Raw genomic sequence first — 21,425 nt, 5'->3', positions numbered from 1 at the left:
AGTGATATTCCAGTGTGTGATCTACATGAATTAATGCAACTGTCTTCTTCAAGTAGCACTTAGTGAATTGATGACTGTATTTTCTTTTTTTTTGCCCGTATTAATATCTTTCTTTTTAAATTTATTTTTTATTTTTAAATTTACATCCAAGTTAGTTATCATATAGTGCAAGAATGATTTCAGGAGTAGATTCCAGTGATTGATTCCCTATGTATAACAACCAGCGCTCATCCCAACAAGTGTCTTCCTTAGTGCCCATTACCCATTGAGCTCATCCCCCCACCCACAATGCCTCCACCAACCCTCTGTTTGTTCTCTGTATTTAAGAGTCTCTTGTCCCCCTCCCTGTTTTTATATTATTTTTCCTCCCTTCCCTTATGTTCATCTGTTTCGTATCTTAAATTCTACATGAGTGAAGTCATATGATATTTGTCTTTCTCTGACTAATATCGCTTAGCATAATACCCTCTAGTTCCATCCACATTGTTGCAAATGGCAAGATTTCATTCTTTTTGATTGCCAATTATTACGCTGTTGTGTATACACACACACACACACACACACACACACACACCACACCTTCTTTATCCATTCACCTGCCAATGGACATGTGGGCTCTTTCCATACTTTGGCTACTGTTGATAGTGCTGCTATAAACATGGGGGTGCATGTGTCCCTTCGAAACAGCACACCTGTATCCCTTGGATAAATGCCTAGTAGTGCAATTGCTGGGTCATAGGGTAGTTCTATTTTTAGTTTTTTGAGGAACCTCCATACTGTCTTCCAGAGTGGCTGCACCAGTTTGCATCCCCACCAGCAATGCAAATGAGATCCTCTTTCTCTGCATCCTCACCAGCATCTGTTGTTGCCTGAGTTGTTAATGTTAGCTATTCTGACACGTGTGAGGTGGTATCTCATTGTGGTTTTGATTTGTATTTCCCTGATAATTGAAAGAAATGAGCATTTTTTTCATGTGAGATGATGCTCCTGATGAAGACCAGGCTTGTCAAAGAACTAAATACACACACACACACACACACACACACACACACACACAATCAAGTATATGCAAAACTGATGAAATCTGGATAAACTTTGTGGATTGTACCAATGTTGATTTCCTGGTTGCATTATTGTACTATAATTATGCAAGATGTTACCATTGGGGGAACTGGATGAAGAGTATACAGGATGTCTCTGTATTATTTTTTTATAACTGTATATGAACCAATGATGATCTCAAAATAATTTTGTTTTTAAAACGTGAATATTTCTCACTAAAATCCAGCACCCAATGCGTTTGGCTAATGTACCTATCCGCCAGTATAGATGCTTAATTTAATAATGTCCGAAGTAATAGCTAACATTTTTTTTTTACTTTTAGAGTACTTAGTTTCTAAGCACCTTGTAAGTACCAACTCATTTACTCCTCACAACAAAACTAGCAAATAGATATCTCATTTTATGAGGAAACTATGGCACAAAGAGGTTCAATAACTTGTCAAAAGTTGCTTGGCCAGTAGTTGATGAAATTGAGATTTGAACCCAGCTTCTGGGCCTCTACTCTGTATTTTCTCTCAATAAATATTGCTATGAGTCCAGTCTTATGGATATTGTCTTGATGTGCAACCCATGTTGCATTTAGAGAGTCATGGATTTTTTTTTATATGATCTGTAATTTCTAGTACTGTCCCAGAAGAAAATGATGGCCATTTACATAGGATTAAGAGTGGGTTATCCCTGTTCAACCTCATGCTAATATTTGCTCTTTAGCCTATCACAATTTTTTTTATTTTGCTTTTTTTCGCTCTTCTTCTCACTTTCTCCCAACTTATTCCTTACAAGTTTAATAAGCATCCCCTACAACACAGATCAGCAAACTACAGCCCACAGGCCAAACCCTGCCGACTGCCTGTTTTGTCCGAGCTATGAGCTAAGAGTAGTTATTACATTTTCAAAAATGGTTGAAAGAGTCAAAAGAAGAAGAATATGCCGTGACGCTTAGAAGTGATATGGATTCAGATTTCATTGTCCACAGGCAAGTTTTATTAGAACATCACCACGCTCATTCATTCACATAGTGTCTATGGTTACTTTTATTCTCCAAAAGCGGAGTTGATGATTCATTGCAACAGACACTAGATGACCTACCGGCATATGATAGTTACTATCTGATCCTTTACAGAAAAAATTGTCAGCCCCAGTTGTAGAGCACCAAGGTGACGGGGGAGCCACGGGCAGGTTTTTCTGTAAGCAAGAGGGGCATTTCTTCAATGATTTGTAAGAGATAATAAGATAATAATAAGATAATAATAATGATTTGTAAGAGATGGCTTTTAAGAATGTGATAAAAGGTATTAGAGAGAGGGGCATGGAAGGAATACTGTAAGCCTATGTAGGGGCGCCTGGGTGGCTCAGTCGGGTAAGCGGCCGACTTTGGCTCAGGTCGTGATCTTGCAGTTTGTGAGTTTGGGCTTTGTGCTGACAGCCAGAGCCCGGAGCCTGCTTCAAGTTCTGTGTCTCCCTCTCTCGGCCCATCACCCCCTTATGCTCTGTCTCTCTCTTAAAATAAATATTTTTAAAAAAAATTTTTAAAAGAAATGATAAAGTGGCAGTTTTTAATGTGCTCATTCTCTTAAGAAAAGCTGAAGGTTAACAAGGAAAAGCCAGTTCCTTCCTCGGAATCACTTCCCCTGTTGTTAGGACTTAATTCTCAGTTGTGGCTGTCTTCTGATAACCCTTTGGATAAGATTTTTAGTTTAAGGAGGACCTAAATCTTCAGTGAAAACATTTCCTGAAGCTTCCTTTAGATCTGGAAAAAGCAAATCAATTGTTAACATATCTGAAATTCAAACTCGTTGTCAAGCATTGGTTATATAGTACAATTGGAGGGATGAAGTAGTTAGATATTAAAAAATCACATTGTGTCTGGATCTCAAATAAATTTGCTCATTGAACTTCTCTGTTATGAGCCTCATTTGGGTCTGGTCACTTTTCAGGAAAAAATTTTTTATGGATTCCTTTATTATAATACTGTTCATTTTAATTTTAGTTTGCTTTGCAGTGCAAAGTGTAACTAACCACCTATAAGGTTTTATTATTTAATCAAATAGAAAATAAGCTAATTGAAAGATACTTATACTTACTGTTCTTTTCTTAGAGTTTAGATTGTCAGTAATGGTAATATAAAATATTGAAATATGGGGCGACTGCGTGGCTCAGTTGGTTGAGCATCAGACTTCGGCCCAGGTCATCATCTCACCATTCCGAGTTTGAGCCCCAAGTGGGGTTCTGTGCTGACGGTCTAGAGCCTGGAGCCTGCTTCGGATTCCGTGTTTCCCTCTCTCTCTGCCCCTCCTCTGCTTGCACTCTGTCTCTGTCTCTCTCAAAAATAAATATTTAAAAAATTAAAATATTGGAATAAAAAGACTCCTTGGGGCACCTGGGTGGCTCAGTCAATTAAGTGTCCAACTCTTTATTTCAGCTCAGGTCTTGATCTGACGGTTGTGAGTTTAAGCCCTTCATTGGGCTCCATGCTGGTTGTGAAACCTACTTAAAAAAAAAAAGACTGGGGCGCCTGAGTGGCTCAGTTGGTTAAGTATCCGACTTCGGCTCAGGTCATGATCTCGCGGTTCATGAGTTCAAGCCCCGCGTCAGGCTCTGTGCTGATGGCTCAGAGCCTGGAGCCTGTTTCAGATTATGTGTCTCCCTCTCTCTCTGACCCTCCCCCGTTCATGCTCTGTCTCTGTCTCAAAAATAAATAAATGTTAAAAAAAAAATTAAAAAAAAAAAACCCTGGGGCTCCTGGGTGGCTCAGTTGGTTGAGCGACTGACTCTTGACTTTGACTTGGGTCATGATCTCACAGTGGGTTTGAGCCCCACATCCAGCTCTGCAATGATAGTGTGGAGTCTGGTTGGGATTCTGTCTCCCCCTCTCTCTCTGCCCCTTCCCTGCTTGCTCTGTCTCTCTCTTAAAATAAATAAAAATGAACTTAAAAAAAAAAAGACTCCAATAACGTCACTTGGGATCCAGAGCTTTTATTAATTTTGTTTCCATTAGAAGAATGCTTTATTTGCCATTGCATATGGTTTTTCTTGTTCTTTGTTTTATTCATTATTCAAAAATATTCTTTCAAACAAGATTTAGGTATTATAGACAGTCAGTAACTGGTAATAAATATAGCCCATTATGCCTGTACGTAAGCAGTGGCTACTGGCTTAGAAGTCATGCAGTGTATTCAAGTTAAATGTATGGCACTCCAGTTCACCAAGATCCAGCATCCCAGAACAACTGATCAGAGTGAATACAAACAATGTGACTCGCCCAATCCCCTGGTCATCTTTGGAAGCTATTTTAACTCTTTCAGATAGTGGGATGAGCTGGCAGTAAAGCCACCCTTTGAAGGAACATGCTAGCAGGCTAAAATAATGAAAAACCTTAGGTATGCTGAGAGAACGTGGCTTAAAATTTACCTCTGGACATTCCCACCATTTCAAGTAATTAAATGATCAGGAGTCAAGGAAACAATGTTTTTTTAGTTCTAAGATACGAGTTAGCTCTGAGGTTAGATTTACTTTCTCTTTATTTCCAGGCCACGGGTGACTTTCCCAATGAGCTTAGACCCACTTCCGTGCAAGTGCATGCTTATCACACCTTCAATCAACTCTTTCTTCTTTAGGAAAGGTGTTCTTAGCTGCTGAGAATATGCACCTGAAAGCAGAGAAAAGGAAGTAGTTGTTAGAGCACCAAATTATTCTCAGGTTAATTAAATGTCAATAAATTGGTTTTAAAGTTTGTTATTTCTGTCACTCTATCAGAAGTCTGTATAAATTTATTGCAGGAGTGTGCATGTAAATCTGTGTTTATATGTCCTTTGCAGTTTAGTTAAATAACCTAAGTAAAGTATAATAAAGACATGTCCTTGTTAACTAAAATGCATGTATTAAGATATGTTCTGACTAAACAAGTAAAAGTGGTCATTATATAATTTTAATACAAAAATATACAGAAAAAACTTAAATTACACATAATATAATCTTTCAGAGATAACCATAATTTTATGCATACACACTTTATACCATAATTTAGCGAACCATTACCTTATTGTGCGACGTTCCAATTATTTCCACATTTTCTACTTTTATAAATAGCTTTGCAGTGAAGATTCATGTACTGCATGATTGGTTACATCTCTGAATATTTCTTTAGGGTAGAGTTCTAGATAAGTAATTTCTAAAGATGTTTCTAGGAAATTTCTTGGAGTAAGTAAAGTAAAACAAAAATCAAACATTGGTGCATCTAATTATTTATATTTCTGAAGCACTGTTTTCTCTAATGCTTGGTGTTTTACAAAAACAAGCACTAACATTTACCAGCTAGACACCAACTGCAAATATCATCAAATTATAAATCTGAATTTTAATGTTCTTATCATGAAGCAATGCAAAGACTCCCAATTTTTCTAGAACATACAAACTGCCAGTCTCAGGCAGGCAGGTTTTTTTTTTTTTTTAATTTCTCTCACTGGCAAAGCATGATTTGTTGAAGGAAAGGGCCATTGGGTTTTGACACAAACAAGGATATACTTCAAAATCCCTTCATTTGCATTGAAGCCTTTACTAACCCATGAGTTAACGTCAAATCGGTCATTTTCTATTTGGAAGTTATCAGCCTACTCTTTTCCTAAATCAATTAATAACTCTCTCCCTCCTTCTGCCTTGACAAAATCCATCATAATTTGGTGGTTAAGGCTGGTTACACCATTTTCACACCTTCTGGATATTACAGCATTCAGTTAATAACTCATCCTTTCTAGACAAACTAACAATGATCTTTTGAGTCTTTTCTCAAGTGAGAACACATCTAGACCTCAGAATTTTTGGAATTCTCATTTCTAGATTCCCTCTGTTCCTATTTAGCACTGTTATAAACAACTATAGTATCTAGGTCATCACCCAGCTCAACAAGCTGTCCTTGGGGTAAAGCTCTTCCAGACTCTATTGATTGTTAAATACATGCCTCTCATAAATTTCTTTTTTATAGAATCACAGAACATTAGAAAGGAGAACATAAAGAGACTTTACAGTTCCTCTCTTTCCACACCCCTCTTTTTCAGATGAAGAAACTGAGGGCTAAATAAGTTGACTGAGGTTGCATAGCTATTTAATATCTCTTGTTTTCATAGTTTTTGGCCCAATAGTAACAAATAGGATATACTGGCATACAAAATAGGAGTTTTATGGTTTGGTTTTTTTTTTTTTTTTTTTTTTGTTTTGTTTTTTTTGTTTTTTTTGTTTTTTTTTGTTTTAGAGAAGGAGGGGGAGAGAGGCAGAGGAAGAGAGACAGAGAGAGAAGAATCTTAAGCAGGTTCCATACTCAGTGTGGAGCCCAACGCAGGCTTGATCCCACAACATTGGGATTATGACCTGAGTCAAAATCAAGATTCAGTTGCTCAACCAATTGAGCCACCCAGGTGCCCAGGAGTTTTATGTTTTTAGCAAAGTATGATTCATAGCAACAATTCTCAAGTGTATTTAAACTATTAAACTTGAGGATATCAAAATAAGAACTCTCTTGCATATTATGTAGACATATTAGTTCTTCCCTTCTGCTCTGGTTGATTTGATTTCCCTGAGAACTAGAGAGACAAACATCTCTTCACCCTCACCCCCATCCCAACCTGGTAGCATATTAATCCCCCAAGGACAATAGAAAAAGTTAGTGGAGAATCCGTGCAGGTACATCCAGAGCCCCGCTGAGCCACTAGAGATTTCCGCAAGCCTCTTGAGATGAAATCTCGATGTTCCAGCAACTATTTAACTTTTAGACACGGTGTCTCCTTGACCCAAGACCCTCTTTGACTGTGATGATACAATCAAAATGGAAAGCTTTGTTTCCTGATCTGCAAACAGTTGTTTATGTCAAACATTAAAATAACTCCAATAAAGTGGAATGTTCCCTCCTGCTACATAGTCACTCTGACTAAAGTTTGCAGACCAGCTGAGTCAACAGCAACTCTGTAGCAAGATTAAAAAAGTGGCTTCCAAAGCTGAAGATAAATCTACTGCCTTTAAAAAGAAGAAGAAGAAGAAGATAGAAATGCTATGTTGAAATATGCTCCAAAAATTACATGAAGCTTCTGACTATTCTGATAGCCACATTGCAAGCAAGCAAACTGAAAGCTGCTTTAGAGAAAGACCTTGTGTGTGTGTATACTTATTCTCGTGTTCATCTGAACACAAATATTATTACATTCATTTATTCTATAGATAATTTAGTAATTCAAAGTGAGTGCAAAATATAAAAGACAAATATTGGTAGTGATTTGAGTATGACAACTAAATATGGTAAGAATGGAAGAAAGAGTCCTACAGTACAAATGAAGAAAATATACAGGGGTAGAGCATTTGACTGCAAGTGAAGAAAGTATGTAATTCTCTTGATGCTGATGTCTAAACAGCCTCTGTTTAAATAATTTTTAAATATTGGTAACCAACATTGAAAGACGCTTATTTTTGTATTTCTTTAGTAGCTAAGCTGATAGAAGAATATTTCCTCTAAATATGGAAATTGTTTTAAGTTACAATGACACTTGCCAAAATAATAAATTTATCTATAAATAACAGCAGAAGATTATCTGGTTTAATGGATCAGCAAATCATAAGATTTTTAGTGAGGTTAAAGCAAACTAGATATAGAAAAGCTCTACAATCTCGAAAAAGTGTTGCTCTAGAAGTATTACTGTTAAGTGCTGTTTTAATAGGGAAATTATAGGGATTATAACAGTTCTCACAATAAAATATACAAATGTAAATTTTATTTATGCCTCAGTTTTGCACTATTGCTTAAATGATTCTAAGCACCCAAACAGGGTTTGCTGCAAGGATTGCAAGCTCATTGGTTGAAACAACTCTAAAAATGGAACAAAAACAATATGAATAGGGCCAGGGTATCTATCTCTCAGCTTAGTCACAGGGGCTCACTTGCTCTAATTCTAATTCTATAAAGGATACTTCTTCTAGTGCCCCCAGAGAAGACTGTTTTTTAATAAAATATTTACACCAGTGAGAATCTCTAAATTTGTCAGAAGTTCCAAATTACTAAAAATTAATCATTCAACTTGCTGGAAGTTAATTACATATTTGAGATGTGTTCAAAAAGCAACAAGGAGTGAATCTGCAAGCTAGCCAATTTTTATGCCCTTTACTTCACCAACTAAGTACCTTACAAGGAGCCTCTCCATTTACATGAAAGCAGTCTTTTTTTCTATTTAAAAGAGGCAAGAGCTTGCGTGCTGTGAATATTCCCCAGACTTACATTCAAATCTTCCCAAATCCATAGCATGCAAAGACAGGTTATGACTGCTAATATTCAGGCTAATCGCTTTATGTCTTTACGTTGTATTTTGAGAATCATGCTTTTCCTTACTTGCTTTTTTGACTCTTCTTTGCTGTTGTTTACATGAAGTATGAAAATGACAGAGAATCATGCTTTTCCTTACTTGCCTTTTTGACTCTTCTTTGCTGCTGTTTACATGAAGTATGAAAATGACAATATGTTGATACAAACAGCTACCATGAAATACAAAAGGCAGTGCTATCTTCCTATCACTCATGTGCTCTTGGGTTCACCCCTGAGAGGAATGTATGTGGCAATGGATTCCCCGAAAGCCATTTCCCTCTTCCTCACAATTCCTCACATTCATACTTCATTGACCCTTTCGAAAAACATGGGATCTAGAGTTCACCACCTTGTTTTCTCCCTGTGTGCTGTGGACGCACTGCTGAAATCTCCTCTTCCTTCCCAGCCAATTGCCTCCTTCCTAAGCCATGGTTCCTGGAGAGGACACAGTCCACATAGATGTCCCAGAAGAGTTGGGCCAGATCCCAAAACAGTGCCCCGTGCTTCAAGTTCTCAGATGACTTTAGGTAGATCATAAAATCCCAGAAACCTGAAACAGTGTTAGAAATTCGAGGCTTCCGCATTTCTAGGAGGAGCACTGAAGAAGATTCCCAGCACTGAGGATCAGCTTGATTAAGGGCCAGCAGGTCTGTCTGGCTATGGCAGAAGAAAGGAGACACACAGCACATTCCCACAATGAGCAGGGAGCAGGTAAGGGTCAAGGGGCGGTAGATCCCTCTTCTGTTCCCAGGATTGGCCATGGTGTTGAAACTGCACAGAATGGAAATATCTTATGAATCCTCACTTGATCTCCACTCAGTAATGAAAATAATTATGCCTTTAGAAACCTTGGTGTCAGCAAAGAAAATGCACCATTGTCCCTAGGAAAAGTCTTATCATACCTCCCAGATCATAAGCCCCGTTCTACCTAAAATGACTCATCGTCGAGCCAGGTATTATAAAACCAAGATACTTAGATTAAAAAGTGTTTATTCCTAAGACATGTTCCTTTGTGAGATGAATAAGTGAACTTGTTTTTCCCGAGTACAGAGGAACATAGTTGAAAAGAATAGTAAGTGAAAATTTAAAATCTTGCTGCATGGCTTTAATTATTCTATAATATCTGAATTTAGCCTACCTATTTCTCATCCAGGACTCACATGCAATTAAGAATTTTAAACTATTTTACCCTTAAATGTTTTCTTATTCGGGGTGACTTTCAATTTTTTAAAACAAATAAGAATAGTAAAATGTTATAAATAAAAACAAACATAAGGTAGTGTGATAAAAGTATAAGAACTAAGGGGCATATATTCAATCAATTAGAGTAGAATTAATAGACACTTTATTAATACCTAAAATGCTCTACAATTCTCATATAACTTTCATAAAGATGATGTTTTATCATTTCTTTCTTCTTGCCACAAATCTCAAGAATTTTAATGAAAATGTTTGCCTCTCACTCAACTTTTCTGGCTCTCAAAGCCTGTTACAATACAATTAAACCACATACCACTTTGAAATTATTATGTTACACTTCAGACAAGTGCAATGAGAAACAATATTCTTAAAATAATCTAAATTTTCTTTTTTCCAAGGAAACAAGCTTATCTTACCCTTTAAGACTACTCAAAATGTATATCACACTGAAACAACTCTCACATAAAGAAAAAACAGGAGAGTACATGTAGCTCACTTTTAGTTTTCCCTTATATTTCCAAACATTTTAGATGTTAGTATCACGAAGGCAAGCAAGGCACCGCTCATAGGAACACTTATGGGAATACATCTATCTTGGAATATGTAAGGAGGATAACACCTTAAGATGGAATCTGTCTCTTCTGCACAGCAGCAGAACATATTGAGGTACCTTGAAATCAATATTCCAGAACTGCCTTTGAACAAGGCATGGTCCTATTTGGAAGAGGTACGCGGAGATACGAGATTATTCAAAAATATTTCAGATCACTTACACAGGATCTCTCCGTGAACAAAATTATATTCAGTACGTCCTCCTCTCAACTAAAATGTCAAAAGTCGAGTTGCCCCAAAGGCTATTTTTCCTTAGGGGACAAGTCCAAGTGTCAGTGGCAAGTTATCGGAAGAGGGCGGGCCGCTGTCCAGCGTGCTGAAGTTAGTGTTGTCCTGGACTCCCTGCCTGATTGCACCACAGCGCTCACACCGGCTCCTTTAGATTCCCTTCTCAGGAGTCTTTCTCGAGCCTGGAAGTTCCTCAACCCTGGGGTCCGGCGTGCGCCCCGCTACGAGCCCCGCGCTGTGCTCGCGGCGTCCCAATCCCACACCTGGTTCTACGGCCTCACCCACATCAAGGCGGAGCTGCCAAAGACCCGCTGTGTCTTTTGTGCCCCATTATTTTCCTTACACCGAGGCTCAACTCCCAGGTCTCAGGAGGGCACCCCTTCGCACTTACCTCCCTCTCTGGATTCCCTCGAGTGTATGGAGAGGAAAAGCTCAGGCTGCTCCCGGAGCGAGTGACGGTCCCCAGCCCCGGCGTCCTGAAGGCTACGGTGCCTCTTAAGCAGTGGGAGTGTTCGGCGCCTCTCCAAGTCTACGTCAAAGCGCCGGGAAACTGCCGCCACCTCTCGCCCCCAAGTCCAACTCCCGCACCCTCTTTTTCCCTCCCTCCCCTAGAGATCTCACTTCAGGTAACCGGCAGGCTTAACCACACACGCCCTCACTGACCCTGACGCACACCTACCCTCCACCCAGTGGAACTGAGCCTTTCTGCGGTTTGGATTCCCGGTCTTACCTCGGGAGGAGCCACGCGAGGCAGGAACTGGAAAGTTGGGACCCAGCTCCGAGACAGTCTAGGAGTGAGTGGGGCTCCCTAGATTCCCCACCCTCCAGGAGCTCCTTGTTTGAGAATGCAAAGATGTGAGGGAAGACCCAGGACTCCCGGAGGTCGGAGAAGGCACGAGGGCACCCTGAGAGCGGTCAGAAAGGGCTCCAAGGGAATAAGGAGCCTCCTAAAAACGTCATGGGTGTGAATTTCTCTGTCTGTCTGTAGTCCTGGGCTGAGAGTAGAAAAACGCCCCTGGGGCAAGGATGTGAGTAGGGAGACGTTGCTGGAAGGCCCCCTTAACTGGGGACAGGACACCCCCATTACCTCTAGGCTCTGTGGCCTGGATCCCCTCAGGAGCCCGTGTTTTTGCTGGCATCACTTGGGCCAGCCCACTGTTGAAGATTCACCTCAGGGGCCCTGCGTTTTGCCTGGGACTCCCTTTGGTTCTCAACTCACAGCTAGTTAATACCTTAGAGAGGGACTAAGCCCTGTCAAGCTTACAGAGCTCTGCTGAGCATTAGCGTCTCCCTTCACTGAAACACACCCTGCCTGGGAGCCTGAAGCAAAAGTCTTAGCTTTGCAAGTGCTTCCAAGGTTTGCCCCTCGCCTGGAAACCCTCTAAGTGTCCTAAAAAACCACTTGGAGTCTCCATTAACTGAAGGCTTTTGTGTCAGCTCAATAGTATCCATGGTTACCTTCCAGAGGGGCACAGAGAGGAACCCAGGCTTATAGCAAGGTTTACTGAAGACAGAGAGAACTGACCAGCCACCCGAAGGATAGAAACAAAGTTCCAAAGAGGATTCCTGAGGGGTTCTGGGCTTTTTCTTCATCTCTGAACCTGGATGGGGTGTCCTTCAGTTACTCAATCTGTGAACTGAACATACTAATGCCTGCTTCTAATTGCACCCTAAAAGGTGGAGGGAAAGATAATAGGTGAGATCTTGGACTTGCTTCCTAACTTCAAGACGCTCTCAGCCTTTTGGAGAAGGTCATTAGAGAAACACAGGTGTGTGACCACAGAGAGAATCCTGTGGAAAGGAAAGGGAAAGGAGGGGAAAAAGAATGTATCTTTGAGGAAGTGACTGATGAGCTTCTTGAGGAAGGAGTTGTACAGGTATCCTGGGGCCAAAAGGGGATATAGTCTTCTCCAGGCAGAGAAGTCAGCATGAGCAAAGACATTGAGGGAGCACTCAAAGCAGTTCTGTGTTTCTGGGAGAAAAAATAAGGAGTGCAAAGAAAGAAGAGAGAACAGAAATTCTGGTTTGGGATGTGTTGACATTACCTTTGAAAACTTCGGTATATTAATATTCAGTGCTTGCTTTATGTTTCAGTGCCTTTGGGCCAGACACTATTCTAGAAATTATGTATGCAGAAGGAACAAAACAAAGTCCCTTCACTCATGGAGCTTACATTCTAGTGGGGATGGGGGAAGAACATTTATATATATTTTTAACTTTTATGTATTTTTGAGAGACAAAGAGAGATAGAGAACGAGCAGGGAAAAGGAAGAGAGAGAGAGGGAGACACAGAATCTGAAGCAGGCTCCGGGCTCTGAGCTGTCAGCACAGAGCCCGACGCAGGGCTCGAACTCATGAGCTGTGAGATCATGACCTGAGCCAAAGTCGGACACTCAATGAACCGAGCCACCCAGGCTCTCCAAGAACATTTATATTTTAATTAAAAAAATATATATATACATATATAAAAATCATTATAATACATATAAATATGATATAATATATAATTATATTAATATATAAATATTATGTATATGTATAATTATTTGTAGTTCCGGTTTCTGTGTTGAACATTGAGTTTACAGCTATATATCAAAACAAACACATAACGAGCTAATTAAATGAACAAATAGTGCCATGTATGAGTCAATAATGAGAGTCTATCATTCTGAAGCCCTCCCCCCCCAAAATATATGTATAATATATCAGTTGTGATTAGAAAAAACAAAAGATCATCAAAAAAAGTAAAGCAGGTTTGGAAAAGGATGTGGAGAAGAGTTATTCTATATGGAATACTGAGAAGCACTTCCTGGTGAGGAGATATTGAGTAAATCCTATTAATGTGAAAGAGTGAATCATACATATACATGAGAAAGAATTGCTCAAAGTGGGATATAAGGGAAGCTTGGGGAAAGTGTGCTGTGAGAAGTGTTTTCTGTATTGTGAGAAGTGAGGTCAGAAAGGTGGTCAGAAACCCATCCTGGCTGCTCAGTAGAGCACAGACTGGATGGGGCAGGGCAGAGGCAGGAAGTACAGTTGGGAGCTGATACAATAATTCAAATGAGATACGGTGAATTGAGTAGAGGTTGTAGCAGTGGAGTCAATGAAAGTAAGTGGATTCTGAATATATTTTGATGATAGGAAAAACAGGACTTATTGATGGACCAGTTGCGGGGTATAAGAAAAAGAGAGAAATTGAAGATGACTCCAAGTTTTAGGGGCTAAGCAACTGGAAGTTTGGAATTACCACCAGATAAGAGAGGAAAAGTGTTTTGAGGAATCAATATGAGAGAGGAACATCAAGAATTTGGTTTTCAAGATGTCAAGTTTGAGATGACTATCATCCAGATGAAGATGCTGAATAGTCAAGGCAAAGGTGTGGACTAATGATAAAACACTTGGGATACAGCATTTAAGAGAGAAGTTTAGATTTGGGGTTTAGGCTTACCTGTAGACAATAGGTAAAACCCTCATAGGAAAGTATGTAAAGTGGGGAAAAGAATAGCCAGATGATAGAAACTAGGAAGTGCCAACATTTAAGTGATTGAGAAACGGAGTCAAAACGAACCGGAAAAGTGTGGTTCCTTAGAAGCCAATGAGACAGAGGTTTTCACAAAGAATGAGGAAATCAACCATATCACACAGATTCAGAAAAGGGGCCAATAAAATGAAGGCAAAGAATGTTCCATTGGATTTGAAAAAACAGGAGGCCACCAAGTTGCTTATTAGGAACAAATTTCAGTTGAGTGTTCAGGGAGAAGGAGTGGGGGGCTGAGGAGAAATGGAAAGTGAAGAAATGCAGACAGGCCCTGTGAAGCACCTTCTATGAAGTTGAGAAAAGAAGAGGGAGCTGGATTGGAAAGAAGGTTGGAGGTTGGGTCTTTATCATGTTTCCAGGCTGAGGGAGAGAAACCACTAGAGAGAGAAGTCGAAATTCAGGAGAGAAGGACAACTAACAGTCTCAGAGGAAACGAGAAGAGGAATGAAAATAAAAACAAACCAGTGTTTTCCAGAAGGGGGCAAAGCTTGCTCTATGAACAAGGAGGAAGGCGGGGGGGGGGGGGGGGGGGGCAGGGGACTCTCTCTGGATATCTGTAGGTTAAAAGGTGGGCAGCAGTGAAGAAGTTGAGATGGTGAGCGATGGTCTCAATTTTCCTAATGAAGTAAGACGCACAGTCAGCCACAAAAATATGAACGAAGGGAGGTGTTAAGAAGGGCACTTAAGAGTGAAAAGACTTTGGGATAATCACTGAAGATATGAGAGGAGATAAGAAAGAAAGAGAGACTAAAGAAAGTACTAAAAGTCCAGGCAAAGTTTGAGACCACAAATTTGCATGCATGCATGCCTGGTTTTTATGAGGCAAAATAACTTAATGAATGAAGACTATTATATTCTGTAGCCAAACTAGCTGGGCTTACACTGTATCTTTCTCATAGGTCATATTTCATTGATTCTTAGATGCATTTTTTTTAACATTTAACACCATTGAAATCAGAATGTGTCTATCACCTGATGGTACTTTGTAGTTAGAACTGCAGCATTTTCTTTTGCTTTTTTAAAATAATAGGATGTCTACAATTGACCGCATTCGTGATTTGATGTAATGTTATGGGCAACCTGACCTCTGTGAAACAGTTTTCCTGCATGTAAAATGAGCAAAAATGTCTCCTGTGGCTGGTGAAAATGAAATGAGATCGTACACGGAAAATACTCAGAATGGTGCTGCGTGTAGCTAGTACTTGAAAAATGCTGGTTATTATTTTTCTCCTGCGGTGTTCATCTGACCGAACGTAGGAGAAAAGAATGGTCATTATTACATTCGCCTAGTGTTAGAGTTGGGTAAATGCTGACACAGATGGATGCAAAGGACTCAAGGACTAACTTATAAAAGCAAGTTAGCAAAAGAGAAGAGACTGGGGTGGAGAAGGAAAGACTAGAAGGAAATGGAGGCAATGAGAGGTCTCAATAAGGGAGGGAAAAGGCAGGTGTAAGAGGAATAAAGAAGGAAGGTACTGAAAGGCAGAGAGGCTCTGATCAAGGAGAGGGATATTTACATTTCACGTTTTAGAGGTGGGACAGCTCTGAATTCTGAGCACAACCACTAAAAGGAGAGGCTGAAATGGGTTGAAGGTAAAGACCCCTGTGGTTGAGCTCCACCTCTCCTATGAGTGTGAACATCATGAATTGAAATGGTCGCTGCTATTTGTAAAAGCTGAGGATGTGTGGCATTGCTATCCCAGTGAGACGGCTTACAGCTCTTGCTAATAGGAGTAACGGCTTTAAAAAATACATTTTTTAAAAGTCTAGCTAGTATCTACTCATATCTTTTTTTTTCCTAATATAGTTACTGGGAACTGGAAGTTTTGACCTTCAGTATAACTTTTGTAGTGCCATCCTGGAAAATAATGAGCTGTAAACATTTCTCATAAACACGATTCACCAGCTTACACTTGAAAATTAAATTATTGAATATTTTATGTACTTATTTATGTATGTATTTATTTTAAATGTTTATTTACTTATTTTGAGAGAAAAAGAAAGAGCGGGAGAGAGGCAGAGAGAGGGAGAGAGAGAATCCCAAGCAGGCTCTGTGCTGTGCTGTCAGTGCAGAACCCGATCGATGCGGGGCTCAATCTCACCAACTGTGAGGTCACCGCCCGAGCCGAAATCAAGAGTTGAGAGCTCAACTGACCGAGCCACCCAGGCATGCCTGAATATTTTTATTTAAAAGCAGATCCTAATGACTATATACTCTGTTGTAATGTATATTCAGTATTCATTCTTTGGTTATCAGAGAAATCTGGAGAGATTCTTGGGAAGAAATATATGTCTTTTATCTGGGCCTTCTCATCAGCTTAATAATTGCAAGAGAAAAATAGCAGACTAATTCTGGAATTTAGATAAAAAGAAAGCCACCACCAAATCATTTGAATAAAACACTTTATGCTCTGTGTAACATATTAGAATGTTTATTCTGATATCTTATCCTTGTGACTTCATTTCCATAGACTAAACTCTCCCTAACGATGATGACTTTTAGTCAGCAACATTTTACAAAACATTGTTTCTATATACCTGGTTTCATGTGACCCTAAGGAAAACATATGTTATCCTCCTCTTCCCCCATTTTGCTGTTAAGGGATTTTCCCTGGGTGACTTAGCTGGTAAGAATGAGAACAGAGAACATTTACTATCTGTCACTCTCTATTCTCTTCACTGTGTAGTCTATCGTTATTCTCCTCTATGTCCCCAGTACCAACTGGGAGGGAGGATATGGCGGGTCCAACTTAGAGAATCATTTTAATAAGCTATATCTGGAATCAATCTATCATATCATCATTCTGACTTGTTAAAAATATTTGGAGAACCAATGGATCATTTAAAATTACGTGATGCCAAAAAACCGGTTTGACTGGCATTTGTCATCCAAAGAGTTGTTTCAGTTTTATGCAGTTGCAGCCTTGGGCGAAAGAATGACTAGTTGAGAAGTAAATCGCAATTAGCTGAATGTGCCCCATGGGTAGATTTCCTGATTTTTGCCACTTGAAGCAATTCTCAAAGACATTAAAAAGGACTTCCGATTAATTTTAATGAAGTTCAAGAGCAGTTATATAGATAGTTTGCATCTTCAGCAGTGCATTAATTTGCAAATGATGGGGGCAGCCTTTAAGAATAGGGTGCTTCTTTAACATTTGGGATCAGATAGTAAAAATAATTACTTTCTCTCATTCTTTTATGCTTTTCCATAATGTGAAGATGGCAATAAACAAGGACAATTTCCTGGAATGCCCATTGGGGTAAGTGGATGAGTCATTCTTTAATTGTCATCAAATTCATAAGGACACATTGCAGTGAAGTAGTCAGATGATATTGGGCATTGATTCTAAAATGTGCAGAAAAGGAAAGTTACTCCGTGACACAGGAATAGTTCATTCATGTTTTTCCTGCTTGTACAAGTGAAGTTACTGTAGTTGTGATCATAGGCACAATGGTGGGTTTTTTGGAGGTACTTCTCAAGATCTATCCATCCTTTGCACATTCTTTCTAGTAGGTTGCAAAGCCAATAGGTATCCTTATGGCTTTGTCAACAGTTGACTTTATCTCTTACAAGAATCCCAGTCATTCAAAAATGACCATTGTAAGTCCTGTCTTTTTGGGCTACTCATTTCCAAAGGAGACTACAACACCAGTGATTCGTTTTCAATTTGGTTTGTATACCAAAGCAACTATGACAAAGGTCTGAAGTTTTAGCAAGTTTCTTTCCCTAAGGCTTTAATTATGATAGAGTAGCAGGAAAAAAACCAACGTAAAACCTCTATCTCACCATGTGTGGGAGGAGTAGAGGGGTTCACAGTCAAAAAGTCAGAGGTCCAATGACAATCATGGATTTTTGTCCAGAAGAAAACATCTGCGAAAGAACAATAAGGACACAGACCTATATGTCGAAGGCATAAAAACATCTCACAGTATGAGCAGGGCTCCTGGGATGAGGAACTTTTCCTGACCCATGTGCCTCTAAGGGAGTTAGCTTTTCTCTGCCCCAGATTTTGTTCATACTTTGTTCTGCCACAATTTTGTTCATACTTTCATTATGCACTTACTATATTCTAATTCATATACATGCTTATCTGTCTCTCTTCACCTTCCTTCTCCCACCCAAACCATTCCTTCAGAATGGGGATCATGTCTGACTACTCTCTCAGCTTTAAAGCCCAATCAGTGTGGATTGAATTTATTTATGAGAATAGTCTCATTTTGAACCTGAGACTGGGGTAGTGAGTGTCATTTAACAACTCTACATTGGTCATATTTCTTTCTTATGACTGGACAAAGAAATTAAAATGTCAGTCAGCCAATTTAGTTTTTCTTTTTAATTTTTTTACATTTATTTATTTTTGAGAGACAGAGAGACAGAGCATAAGTGGGGGAGGAACACAGAGAGAAGGAGACACAGAGTCGGAAGCAGGCTCCAGGCTCTGAGCTGTCAGCACAGTGCCCAACGCGGGGCTCGAACCCACAAACCGTGAGATCATGACCTGAGCCGAAGCCGGACACTTAACCAACTGAGCCACCAGGCGCCCCCAGTTTTTATTCTTTATCCAGTGCCCAAACTTTTTATCATACTTTTGCTGGATGGAGATATTACTTTGATTTAATTATAAACACATCCTCTGAAATGAAATTTTTTTATTGAAAGAGTATAATCTAAAAGTAGATGCTAAGTATGAAAGTATCAAATCATTTTCCTTGAGGAAAAGACATCTCCCATTCAATGACAAGAGTTTAACTTTCAGGCACTGGAAAATGAGAAACATGCTAAATCTAGTTTGAGATCATTTTGGTGACATGCTGTATTAGCTAGAAACACAGTAAGCTGCAATAACAAAAAACCTGACTACAGTAGCTTAAATAAAAAGGGATTTCTTTTTCTTACCTAAGAAGAGGTCTGGAGAAGTGTGGGTGCTAATATTACTTCAGTGACCAAAAATATCAGGCCCTACATTTCTGATTCCCTTATCCTTGCCTTGGACCCTGAGGTCAGCTGCCACAGCTCCAGACGTCACATCTGCATTCAAGGCAGGAAATAAGTAGAAGGATTGTTCCGGCCCAGCTACCTCCGTTACTTTTTAATCAAGAAAATGAAAACATTCCTAAAACCATGGACTTAGCATTAAATTAAGAGGCTACCCCTAGGCCACATGGTCATTTATAGATGCAGGTAAGTCTGGAGAAAAAATCTCCAGTGGAAGGGGGTAAAGTACTTTGTGCAGGGAGTTGGGAATGGCTCTGGGAGAAGCAAACAGCAAAGTCAGCCCCACAAGGCAATGTGAACTGAAGGAAAATGAGGCAACTTTAACCCTAAATTGGGATAACTCTTTTGCTGTTTATCTTTTCTTTTCCTAGGTCTTAACTTCTTTATCTTAAAACTGGAAGTTTCATTATTATTCACTAATAATATTCACTTCTCTTTGAGAAATAGAAGATGCTAGTAAAAATACAGTGATGGCTGCATAAGCTACTTGGGGATACAACTGAAAGCCCCTTGTTTCTAGGACTTTGAGCAAGGCATTTCAGCTCTCCTACGCATCAATGTTCTCTGCAAATCATATGGGTCCAATTATATAATTCCAAAAGTCTTTTCTGCTTTCTCAATTTGTTATCGATGATTTATGGGAATAATCCATTGATGAAATAAATGTCTAGAAACATTGGATTTAGAAAATCATTGAAATTAAGAATTAGAGGTGGTATAATCATTATAGAGAGGAGTTAAACATTGCTATACCCTATGAGTAAGTATACACTTCTCAGTGCAAACACCAGAGTAATGCTTGCATTTGTACATTGATAAATATGTACAAGAATGTTCGCAGAGATACCATTCATACAACAAGAAACCAGAAACGACACAAAATCCCAAAAAGTAGGGAATAAATAAATACATTGTAGTATAGTCACACAACAGACTATTTCACAGTAGTTAAAACAAAAGAAGTACAGCTAGTTGGAACACCGTGGATGGCTTTAAAAATATATTGAAAAGGAAAACAGAACTCCCAAAAGATTATATACAAATGCAGATACCCTTTTTATAAAGTTAAGACAACTAAAACCAAGCAACACATTTATTAGGAATATTTAAAAGAATATAACTGTGTGTTTCAAATGGCAATAAAATTATTATAGGAATCAAGGTAGTACCTACATTAGGAGGGAAGAGTTCAATGGACAAGACAGTTTCACACAGAGTTTCACACAGACAATTTTAGTTACTGTGAATGTTCTGACCATCACAGTGAACAGTAGATTCATTCTTTATATATATTATAGACTTTTAAATATATAAGTAGGCAAGTAAATAAATACCTGCATACAAAAGTTCGATGGATTAATGAAAGAGTATATCAAGGACCAAGAATTATGACTAATCCCATTCTGTTTATGTATATTTCAAGCAAAAAAAAAATTTTTTTAAGTCCATATCACCTATGGAAGGTCTTTAAGAAAACGACCTTGTTGAGCTGATGTTCTTCTTTCCTCAGATAAAACAAATGATGCAAAACTTCATTCACCAAAAAAAGAATTTCTTGGCTATTTAGGATGTCTTCTATTAGAGCACCTAGTCATTTAACTAGTGCTAATAAAACAAGGAGGGAAACTGGAAATATATAACACCCTGTCCTGAACTCCAGTCCCTCTTGGGATAAGCACACTCTATTCCCTTTGACCATCAGTCCCCATCCTTGTGCTCCTTCTCTGGGGTAAGGTCAGGACAATAAAATGTGAGGGTCCATCCACAGCATCTTCCTGAGAAGAAAGGAGATTGTTGAGATGACTGGATATTTACTATTTGAAAGCATGTCCTCTACTAAGTGCAATGAGAGACCATCAAGATATGTTTTAAACCACTCATAAACCCAGAACCTAGTGGGGAACATAGTAGATGAAGACAGGCAAAGAATAAGGTATTGAAATATACTGACGCATATGCCCAAACCAAAGCAATTCATTTGTTCAATATTACACACACACACACACACACACACACACACACACACAAACACAATGCCATTTGCTGTTACGGGCATGGGGGACATATGTCAATAAACAAGGTAAGCAAAATCTTTGCTTTTGTGGAACTTACATTCTACTAGAGAAGACCAAAAATATTTAAGTAAACAAATATATAAACCAGATAATTTAAGAGCAAGAGTGAAATATAGGAAATAAAATCATGTATTACTATAGAGATTGAGAAGAAAAACATGGCTTTATTGTACAAGTGACTTCAGTCCTCTAACTTTTTTAGGCCTTCAATCCATGGAAGCTTTGAGATTGCATTAGTACTCATTAGAACATAATCAGCCCCTTATGCTTATAAATTTGACTTGTATCAACCAAATTCAAGTGTCATTAGGCATACACATGCGAAACTACTGAAACCTACCAAGATATGTGGAGAGCATATGCGTCTTCACCAGT

General features: G+C 39.0%; 1 protein-coding gene across 2 annotated transcripts in view; it reads right to left on the bottom strand.

Annotated features, from left to right (window-relative positions):
- Positions 1-4,096: 4,096 nt before the first annotated feature.
- ADAM23 (ADAM metallopeptidase domain 23) overlaps positions 4,097-21,425 on the bottom strand; it is a 317,233-nt gene continuing 299,904 nt past the window's right edge. The window contains exon 25 of one of the 2 annotated variants that reach the window (XM_042949894.1): positions 4,097-4,711. In XM_042949894.1, coding sequence (XP_042805828.1) covers positions 4,572-4,711 — 140 coding nt within the window. In that variant the 3' untranslated portion in view covers positions 4,097-4,571. Of the gene's footprint in view, positions 4,712-9,108; positions 9,173-21,425 lie in introns of those variants that run through there. The other variant, XM_042949897.1, reaches the window with a different exon arrangement.

The sequence above is a fragment of the Panthera leo genome, chromosome C1 (assembly GCF_018350215.1).
Source record: "Panthera leo isolate Ple1 chromosome C1, P.leo_Ple1_pat1.1, whole genome shotgun sequence".
NCBI classification, from domain to species: domain Eukaryota; kingdom Metazoa; phylum Chordata; class Mammalia; order Carnivora; family Felidae; genus Panthera; species Panthera leo.
This window is presented reverse-complemented; position numbering and strand designations above follow the sequence as displayed.